This window comes from Cucurbita moschata, unplaced genomic scaffold (genome assembly GCF_002738365.1).
Source record: "Cucurbita moschata cultivar Rifu unplaced genomic scaffold, Cmos_1.0 Cmo_Scf00011, whole genome shotgun sequence".
NCBI classification, from domain to species: domain Eukaryota; kingdom Viridiplantae; phylum Streptophyta; class Magnoliopsida; order Cucurbitales; family Cucurbitaceae; genus Cucurbita; species Cucurbita moschata.
Window position 1 is genome coordinate 2,795,759 of NW_019268527.1, and position 9,985 is coordinate 2,805,743.

General features: G+C 30.8%; 3 protein-coding genes across 6 annotated transcripts; 1 reads left to right on the forward strand and 2 right to left on the reverse strand.

The window, feature by feature from the left end:
- Positions 1-2,756: 2,756 nt before the first annotated feature.
- LOC111449382 (annexin-like protein RJ4) lies at positions 2,757-5,212 on the reverse strand. Its single transcript, XM_023089249.1, has 6 exons — positions 4,878-5,212; positions 4,602-4,747; positions 4,173-4,391; positions 3,586-3,798; positions 3,320-3,412; positions 2,757-3,142 (listed from the first exon to the last, which is right to left on the reverse strand). Exons 1-6 carry the CDS (start codon positions 4,951-4,953, stop codon positions 2,927-2,929), a joined length of 963 nt encoding a protein of 320 aa, XP_022945017.1. The 5' UTR covers positions 4,954-5,212; the 3' UTR covers positions 2,757-2,926.
- A 113-nt stretch (positions 5,213-5,325) lies between these two features.
- Positions 5,326-7,147, forward strand: LOC111449386 (ribonuclease 1-like). Of its 4 annotated transcripts, none has more exons than XM_023089253.1 (4): positions 5,329-5,873; positions 6,058-6,545; positions 6,638-6,731; positions 6,891-7,147. In XM_023089253.1, the coding sequence occupies exons 2-4, from the start codon at positions 6,201-6,203 to the stop codon at positions 6,938-6,940; spliced, it is 489 nt and encodes a 162-aa protein (XP_022945021.1). In that variant the 5' UTR covers positions 5,329-5,873; positions 6,058-6,200; the 3' UTR covers positions 6,941-7,147. The 4 variants fall into 4 exon arrangements, 2 of the variants coding, with proteins under 2 accessions (XP_022945021.1, XP_022945020.1); XR_002711596.1 differs by having other exon boundaries at positions 5,332-5,499; positions 5,612-5,873; positions 6,638-7,147; XR_002711597.1 differs by lacking the exon at positions 6,058-6,545 and having other exon boundaries at positions 5,326-5,873; positions 6,638-7,147.
- A 933-nt stretch (positions 7,148-8,080) lies between these two features.
- LOC111449904 (F-box protein CPR30-like) lies at positions 8,081-9,202 on the reverse strand. Its single transcript, XM_023089991.1, has one exon. The coding sequence runs from the start codon at positions 9,200-9,202 to the stop codon at positions 8,081-8,083; it is 1,122 nt and encodes a 373-aa protein (XP_022945759.1).
- Between the last annotated feature and the right edge of the window lie 783 nt (positions 9,203-9,985).

Genomic DNA, 9,985 nt, shown 5'->3' on the forward strand with positions numbered 1-9,985 from the left:
TTTTTTTTTTTTTTTTTTTTTTTTTTTTTTTTTTGTAATTTTTTAATATATGATTTTTATTTTTAAATATAATTTCTTAACAAATAAAAAAAAAAAAAAGTTAAATATCAGAATAAACTTAATAATATTTATAAATACAACCAATTATTCACATATTTTATTTATAAAAAATAAATAGATCGTCTCCGATCTCCATAATTGGGATTAAAAAAAATCAAACAGAGTTTGGTTTGATTTCATTCCTCAGATATATATTTTTTATTTCATACATATTTACGTCCATTTCAATATTAATTATGAACATATATTTTTGAATATGAAGACTAATAAAAGTTCGATAACAATGAGATTAAGAATTACGATACGATCAAATAGACGATAAGTGTGACATTGATATTGTTGAATAATTTAGAATTATATTAATTTAAAGATGAGATATGGTTATCTAATTTTAAATTGGAACAGCGAATCTTGTGTCAGAGCCCTGATATTGGTGCCTTTTTTGGTATTTGGATGTTGGGAAAATACTGAATGCATTCATTTGTTCTTCTTTGATATTCACGCCATACGCACACGCTTTCTCTCTCTTCATACTTTTATAATTTTCCTAATTTTAATTAAATAACTTATTTTTAAACTTTCTATTTATCATAAAAAAATATATATCATTTAAAAAAAAAACTTTTTATATTTTACTTTAAAATATTTTTAATAAATTCCTTTCCACTTTTTTTAAAAAAATTTAAAAAATACTCTCGTCTTTTAGTTTTTTTTTTTTTTAAAATTACATTTTTTTTTAAAGTTTAAAGTGTTTGTTTTAAGTTTTTAAAAATTTTGAAAGGCAATTAATAAACCTTTAAAAAAATTTAAAAGACAGTTTTTAATCATTTTTTTAATTTATTTTGAAAAAAAAAAAGTATTTTTATTTTTATTTTTTGAATGTTTAATAAAAATATTTTTTTTAGATAATTATATTTTTGAGATAAAATATAAAATATAATTTTCTTTTATAATTTAATGTCTAATTTAGTTTGAAATACTTTCAAAATCTTAAACTGCTCCCTTTATTTAAGTTTAATTTGAAATTATTTAGAAAATAACATAAAGTATTTTTATTTATTTAAAAATATTTTTCAAATTTAGCATTTAAAAAAAATACCGTGGAAGAAATTAATTTAAGATACTTAAATTGTTTTGAAAAAAAGATAAAATTGATATATTTAATAGTTATTTATTCCAACTTTATCTAATAAATCTTTAACCTACTAAATTAAAATTTTAAAATAAATAAATTTAAAATTTATCGAATTTCACACAAAATTAAAAGTTTAGAAATTCATTAGACATTTTAAAAAATTTAAGAATTAAATAAATATAAATTTCGATGCTCAATTTTTAAACATGCGAGATGTGTTGATAGATGTTTTAGGTATGTTTAATTAGTTGCCGATTTGTATAACCTAAATGGGTTAGGTGAGCTGGCATTCGGCAGCTTTTGAAAAAGATATATTCCCTTCTTCAATTTATTTTTTTCTTTATTTTTAATTAACTTTTTATTTTAATTTATGCATCAATATAGTCCAAAACTTTTATAGTAATAAGAAAACATAATTCTTTTTTTTTCCCTCTTTTTTCTTTTAAATAATTTCATAACATTATTAATATTTATTTATTATAAATGTCACAGATCTAGAACTTTATTTCTGGAGATTTGATGTATTTAATTTGTTTTAATTAAAATTAAGTATTTTTTTTTAATATTTAATGATTTAGTATTTATTAATTATAAATATATTCGACACTAAATTATAATAAAATTAATTATTAAAATTGTTACATACCTAAATTATAACAAAATTAGAAGTATTTATACTAAAATTGTTGCAAACTTAATTAAAGTCTAAAATTAACTTATGACATAAACGGTAATAGAACAAAAAAATAATAATAATAATAAATTGAGTTTGACCAGAATTATGGTTTCAAAAATATTATTTTTCAATTATAATTGATATGAAGAAAAAAATAAATTAAAAACACAGAAATTAAGTAGAGGACCACCAAATGTCATGGGTCGACCCATGATCACGTCCAAGTTATGGAAGAATCTTGCTTAAAATGGGACACAACACAAAAAAGAAGAAAAAGTATTTTGAGACTTAAGTTTCCATTAAGATTAATCGTGATCAGGTCCCAGTTATGGTATTATATGGTTGGAAGAATATGTAGACATTATTATCACTAGCTACTAGGCTACACGTCTATCTCCCTTGCACTTACACGGTAGCTCTTTTCGAGCTCACATAGATAGTTAACGAGCTCACATAGATAGTTAACGAGCTCATTGAATTGTCTAAATAATCAAGCTCGAAGTAAAAATTATGGATATTCCACTCTAAGTTGAGACATTCAAAATGGGTTGCATGGATAATAATTGACTTGTACAAAAAGTGATTTATGTCGGAAAATAAAATTACTTTATTGCCCTCCTTTTTTTTAAACATTTGATTGTGATCATTGATGGTGACAGAAAACTTTGGAGGGCACTTTTGAACAACGAAATAATTTCTTGGATCAACCAATGCATGCATGGGATAAATAAATAAAGCCCCTGAGAAGAATTTGATTTCAATTTTGCTTTTGTTTCTAATCTTTTTAATGTTATTTTATTTGGAGTTTTTAAATGATAATCATCTATAACTTTTAAAATTTTGAGTTTATTATCGATCAAAAGCATATATCTCATAAAGTCGGGGTTGAACAAAAACAATGTAATTAATGTAAATATGCATTTGTTACAAAACCAAGTGTTCCTCGACGGAAACAAGTCAGTCTCAGAGCACGAACCGAGTTTATTATACGTTACAAGCCGACACACAACACTCATAGGTAACAAAAATATTATTGGACTCAAGAAGCAGTGATTTTAATCATCAGCTTGGTTATTACCCAAAAGAGCAAGGATGAAGTGCTTGTAGTCACCGGAGGTTTCCTTGGACACAGCATCATCAAGGGTAACACTGTTTCTCTTGTGATAAGCCTCCTTTATCTGCCTCAGGTCTTTCTCCGCCCTCGTCACCACCACTCGAGTCAATTCATCCTCGTCGCTCTTCCCAACCTTCTTGATTGCATTTCGCACCACCTGGAAGATGATACCGATGGATTATTTGATGTCAAAAATTGTAACGGCCCAAACTCACAGCTAGCAAATATAGAGGCTCCCCTTAGGTTCTTCATCATTGCAAGCATTGGAATAGAAAAATTCACTGAAAAAAACATATGAACAACATAATCTAGTTTGGGAGAGTGAGTTCATTACCTTCTCATAGTATTTGATAGGGTTATTGATGCATCGAATCACAGTTTTTAGAGCTTCAGTGAACGCATTGGCTGCACGGTCTTCACCCAATTGCTGCAACAGACAACAGATACCAACTTAAACGACAACATGATTCAGCTTCGAAGTTGTTTTGTTTTGAAGATCTCGTCTTAAATTAGCAGCAATATTAAACTATCAATCAAATTGGTTTTTGTGATGAACATTAATATCAATGTAATCTAGGATGAGTACTCTTAGCTTTGTACCTTGGAGAGGGTAATGCCATTGGCATCTTTGTAGCAATTGAAAACTCCAATAAGCTGTGACCTACTCCTTGTGGTTAGGATCCTTATGACATCTTCATGATGGAAATTCTTATCTTTGACTGCACGTTCAAGTATCTCAGCTTCTGATTTGGCTAGTTTTGAATCGATCTCATCTCCATTGTAACGATATGAACTCACTAATCCCACCAACAGCTGCATTGATTAATCATAAACCCACAATCAACAATCACCAAAACTATTATCTTCAATCTTCATTGTTCATGTCATTCTCTTGTATATCATTACAATCTCTGTGTTCAAGTGGCATCAGTTTAGACTCCTCCACTTTCCAAATCTCCCAATACATCCATCTCTTTCCTAATTTAGAATTTGTTCTTGTTCCAAGTAGCCTATTCTCGGAATAACTATTAAGGATTTGAATTCCTAAAAGACAAAATTGAAAAGTGTGTAAAATGGCGGTGGTGGATTCTTGTTCTTAGTTCAGAGAGATCCAAATACGGACGATCATGAAACCAATAACAATGGAAAATGGAGTTGATAAAATGGAATAGGGATAAGTTATGGACCTTGCGAAATTCGTCGTGAGTGTTGGCGGCAACATCTTCCTCCAATGAACGCTTGTAACGGTGTTGATACGCCCTTCTAACACCCAAGAACTCTTCAGGAGAGTAAATGCAAGAAAATTCAACAAGCACTGCGAAATCCTCATTTGGCTTCCTTAGGGCTACGTGCGCCAACACAGCGTCTCTGTCTTCTGGATCTAGAACCCATCGATACACAGCTCTCTGTTTCGACAACAAACAATCGAGCTCCGAATCAGCAAAAATCGTATAAACAAGAAAATCGGTCGATCTTCTAAGAAAATGGGAAGAAAATGCAATGGTTTCGATGATCGCGAACAGTATCCGATACTGTTCATGATGATTATGAGGGAGATGACGACGAATACGAAGAACATAAAAGAAATGAGTAAAAATATGGTGAAGAAGAAGAACCTCGAGGTGGCCAGAGAGCTCAGATTCAAAGCGTTTAATAAGATCCTCTTCAAAAAGCTGTTCGTAAGCAATCCTGATTTGCCTCCTCTGACCTGCATTTCTATAGCCAAGCACCGCGACGATGGCCTTCTCATCAGTCCCCCACCCTACAGAGAGAAGGAACAACAGATTCAGAAAGACAATCAGAATCATCACATAATCACAAGCCTAAACACATCCCGATCAGAGCAAGTAAAAAGGAAAAGAAAACAAAATGTATAATGATGGATGGATAACCTTTGAGAGCGGCTTTAATGGCTTCTGCATCGGCATTCGGGGAAGGAACATCGTCAGGAACACGAAGAGTGGCCATAACCTCAAGCTTCAAACCTCGAATCGATTTCTCACTGGCTATATGCAGATTATGCTACAGAATGCTCTCCTTCTGTCTCTTCCTCCTTCTTTATATTCTAAAACTTGCACTCCCGGCTGAATTCACCCGCTCTCTTCTTCAAATTGACGCTTCTCAGGAATCAACGTGGCAGACAACTATGGCTGCCATTGATTTAGGATCAACCTGCTCGCATTTTTATCTTCCATTTTCTAAAAAAATTAATCTCTTCTTATTACCCAATTTTTAAAATATCCTTAAAATTCTAAACCTTTATTAACAAAAAATTTAAATTAATAAAATCATTTCAATCTTTTAAAATTGATGTAGGGGGTATTGCGGGTCCACCGGGTCCACGGGTTATATTCTCTCAACCCGACACTACCACGCTAGAAACCCTAAAACCCTAACGTGTTTCTTCTTTTTCTTTACCCGTCGCCTCCTCCGCCTCATTTTCCCCATTCCCTTCCATTTCCCTCTGTACGTACCACTTCATTCTCTTCGCCGGAAAAGCTATGGCGCCGTTTGGTAATAATCACTCCTGTGCATCAAAGTGTTCCTTGGCTCGTAACTCCTCTCTTCGCAGAATAATGGTCGTGTTAATCCTCTGCGTGTTTGCTCGTTTTTCATCGTTTGCTAGATCGAAGGTTACTGTCTTCCATCCTTTTCTTTCTTCATTTCGCGGTTCCGGTCCTTGGTGAGGTCTGAGGGTTTGCTGAAGCGTAGAACTTCAGGTATGGTCGTGGATCCGTTGGAGGTGCGGGTTCTCTCTCTCTCGATTTTTCTGCTCTTTTCTTCCTCTGTGCAGGTGTTGGAGACATTGGCTGAAGGCCGGAGGATGGAGGGAACGTTTGGAGACGATCCCGAGGTTGTGGACGTGAGATCCCTCGCCGGCTACATCGGTAATTTTTTATTTTTATTTTTTAATAATTCTGTTTCCTTACCAAAAATAAAAAAATAAAAAAATAAAAAAGGTTAAAATTAGGAGATTCTCATTTTTTATTTTTAATTAAAAAATCTGATTCTGTTTAGTTTTATTTATTTTATTAATTTATTCTCACTGGAAATGGAAATTTGGGTGGTCAGTAGATGTCTACTCTTTAGACATTTCCACACTGACCGAGTAATGGAAATTGGGCGAGTAGGGTTGTTTGCTTCAGACATTTCCACATTCTACAAGTATGAACTTCTACATTTAGCCAAGGAAGAGTTTCCATATTTGTTGTTTAATGAGTGAGGTGCATATCCTTCCACACTATAAGTATGGATGGGTTGCTGCCATGTTCATCACCCCATCTCCCTCTCCTTCTTTCTCTACTTCTTCTGCTATGGCCTTCATTTCCTCCAATCTTCTCCCCATTTGCATCTCACTCCTTTTGTTTTTCAATTCTGTGTATTCCTTCGACTACTTTCAAATGGTTTTACAATGGCCGCCCGCTACTTGTAAGACTAAAGATGTAGTCTGTTATACTGCACCTCCTAAGATGTTCACCATACATGGTCTCTGGCCTAGTTATTTCTCGGGGGATATGGTTGTTTGTACTTCTAAGCCAAAATTGGACCCAACAAAACAGGTATCTTCTGTGTCATTACAACTCATTAGTGTTTATGATTTGATTTAATTTAATTAGTGCATCCTAAGTGGATTTTTTATTTTTGTTTACAGCTTGCTCCACTCAAAACACAGCTAGAAATGTATTGGCCAGACGTGATAAGCGGCGACCATGAAACATTTTGGAAACACGAATGGGATAAGCACGGTAAATGTTCATTATTTACCCAATATCAATATTTTGAAGTATCTCTCCGTATTCGATTGAACTCTACCTTCAATATAATTAGCCATCTTGAATGCCGCCCATCTTAACCCGGATGTCAACATATCTCTGAATTATCTTGTTGTTGAAAATGCTATTAAGATTGCAATAGGAAAAAGGCCTGCCCTCCACTGCAACAAGGATACATCTAAACAGAAACAATTATTCGAAATTATTTTATGTTTTGATACGGATGCGGTGACTTTGATCGATTGTAGCCCAGAACTTAGAACAAGTTGCATAACTCCTTCCACGATTCACGATGAATTGTAGTTTTTTTTTGTTTTTTTTTTTCTATCTGAAAAATACTGGAAAGTTATGTTTGTTTAAATATATGTTATGTTTATCTTCGTAGAAAATATGTTATGTTATGTTTAAATATATATGTTAGTCTCTTATTTTATTTTAAATATTATCCATATAAATGCATAATAAAATTTGGAATAAATTGATGTTTGGTTTTTTTGAATTAATCGATGAGAATGAATGTTTTTAACTTTCTTAATAAAAAATATATTTAATTTAAATTATTAGATGGGGTTTTATTTTTCCAAATTTAGAAATAGGGTCTTAATTTCAAAAACAAAAAATCAAAATAGGGTCTTAATACATCATCGGTTTATTTATTTTTTTTTTAAGATTTATATCGGTTTTTAAGTTGAAAAAAAAAACAAAAGTTGGGTCGGGTTTTGTGGGGTTATGGGCCCGGGCTGGAGGGAATTTAATATTGTTTCGATTTTGTTCTAGTTGTACAATTTTAAAATATTTATTTATTTTATAATGGGTAGATTATCTAATTAAATTCAATGGGTAAAAAAGAAATTATATATATGAAAAATTGTAGATAAGAGGTAAAAGTGGTTTGACGGCTACATATTCTTTTCTTCCTCTATAATTAATCTAAAATTAATAAAGCATTGGTCTTATGTTATATATGTTATCCATATTATTAGTGTTATATGTTATTCATATAAATACCAATTAAATGCAAATCTTGAAAAGGGGTGAATTAAAAAAAAAAAAAAAAAAACTTTTTATAGTTAGAATTGGTTGGACGTGCCTATAAAAAAAATTAAATATAAATGACTTCCTATTAACTCGTTTCTAGGCATATCATTCTTAGGAGAGATGACCGAGTTTTTAATACTAAAATAATAATAATATAATAGTTAACTACAAATATGCTTTTCATACTAATAAAATAATAATAATAATAATAATATAAAAATTTATAACAACAATATCTGTAATGACGTAAAGAATAAACATAACAAATTTAAACATATCTAAACTTAAAACTCATATAACATATTATGTCCTCCTTTCACAGATACTAAACTATTCTCAAATAAAGTTGCACAAAAGTAGCCTCCAAGCCCTTTTATTGGAATAGGTTTGACTCGTTGAGTTTTAATATTATAAAAAATCAATTGTCTTTCATTGGTCTCCATTAAAAGTTCATCCGAACTCACTGCCAACAATGACCTCTCAATTCCAAACGACGGACCAATTGTGAATAGCTTTGACCATGAAACAACACCATCTTCATCCTTCTTCCTCTCCCAAACGTATATGTCCTTTTCCTTCTCTATTATTCGATGGTAAAATGTACGAAGTATAACAATGTTTCCATTTAAAATCCCAATACTTATATACACGTTATCCTCATACGATAAACTGTCCGGTACTGAAATTTCGTCAAAAACTTCTTCGCTAATGTCGAACGTTTGTATGATATTACTTCCTATTATATTTCGTGACCACCAATAATATTTTCCTTCATGATATATATCAAAAGAACAGATCGACATTAAATGGTCAGGGAGAGGGGATTCAATTTCCCTCCATCTATCTTTTCTCAAATCATAAATTTCCATTTTAGTTGGACCATCTGAATCGTATATGTGCACAAATTCTACAACCCTAACCACTTTGAAATCTTTAGATTTGGAATCGTATCTGAACCCAACAGTTTTTGAGTTCCAAGAATGAAGTTCATGATCAGGTCCAGTGTAGTGAAGAATCGACGAAGGGAGTTTACGAAACTCTCTAGTCGTCGGATTCAAGAGGAAAACATCTTTATCGTCCGATAGACAAACCAAGCCATGAGAATGGCCACAAATGTCGGAAAACGGATTATCTTTACTAAATGGCAAGTCGAAATTGATAATAGATATAGATCGATCGAGGTCATGGGAAAACTTGAGGATGAAGTGTACATGTTTATATGATCTACCATCGGGAATGATATGCTTGAGAAGAATAGACTTATGTTGGAGAGAACAATTTGTAGGATCGTTGATCAGAGCATACCAGAATTTGCAAACTAACTTGAATGAGGATAAAGTCTTTAGCGGAAGCCTCGATAGGATCATGATCAACAATTCTGTAGGGAGATTTTTTAGAGTTGCCATGAAAGAGCTTAAGAAGAGGTTCCAAATAACATGTATTTTTTGGAATAAACTAAGATGAGGATGAAGAAAATAGTGAAACCTATTATTTATATATAAATTTATTAATCATATTTTTCACCAAAATAATTTCTCAAAGATTACAAATGCAAATCAAATCTATTTTTAATGTCGAATTGAAATTTTAATTAAATAAGATTTACTAATTTGAAATTTGTGTTAATCAACCATATTAATTATTTTTTTAATCACGCTTTGTTTAAATTTTATACTATATTTACGATATTCGTATTAATGATTGATTTATTTTATATTATTGCAATTTATTATTTATATTCAAAATTAAAATCTTATAAATTAAGAATATTGTAAGAATAGATTATCATATATTATTGAATTAAATAATAATAATTCTATCTTCTTTACTTTAATTTATTATTTATTTATTTTACGGCAACTTGAGAGTGTAATGTGTTACTAGAGTAAGTCAAATTGGTCCATGCAAAAAAAAAATCAGCCTAAATGAACTTGATTATTAAAAAATAAAAACAGCCAAACTATATTCTTAAAAGTAAAAAAAAAAAAAATTATTGGAGGGTTATTTTTTTTTTTTGTTAATTTATTCGCATTAAATAATTTATTTAAAAATAGTATGAAATATGGAGATATTTAATATAAAAGAAATCAAAGAAAATAATAAACTAAAAAGATATTATATAAAAAAAAAAAAGTGTTTAGGGAGTTGAAGCTGCATACACAAGTTTACTAAAACAACAAATTACCAAT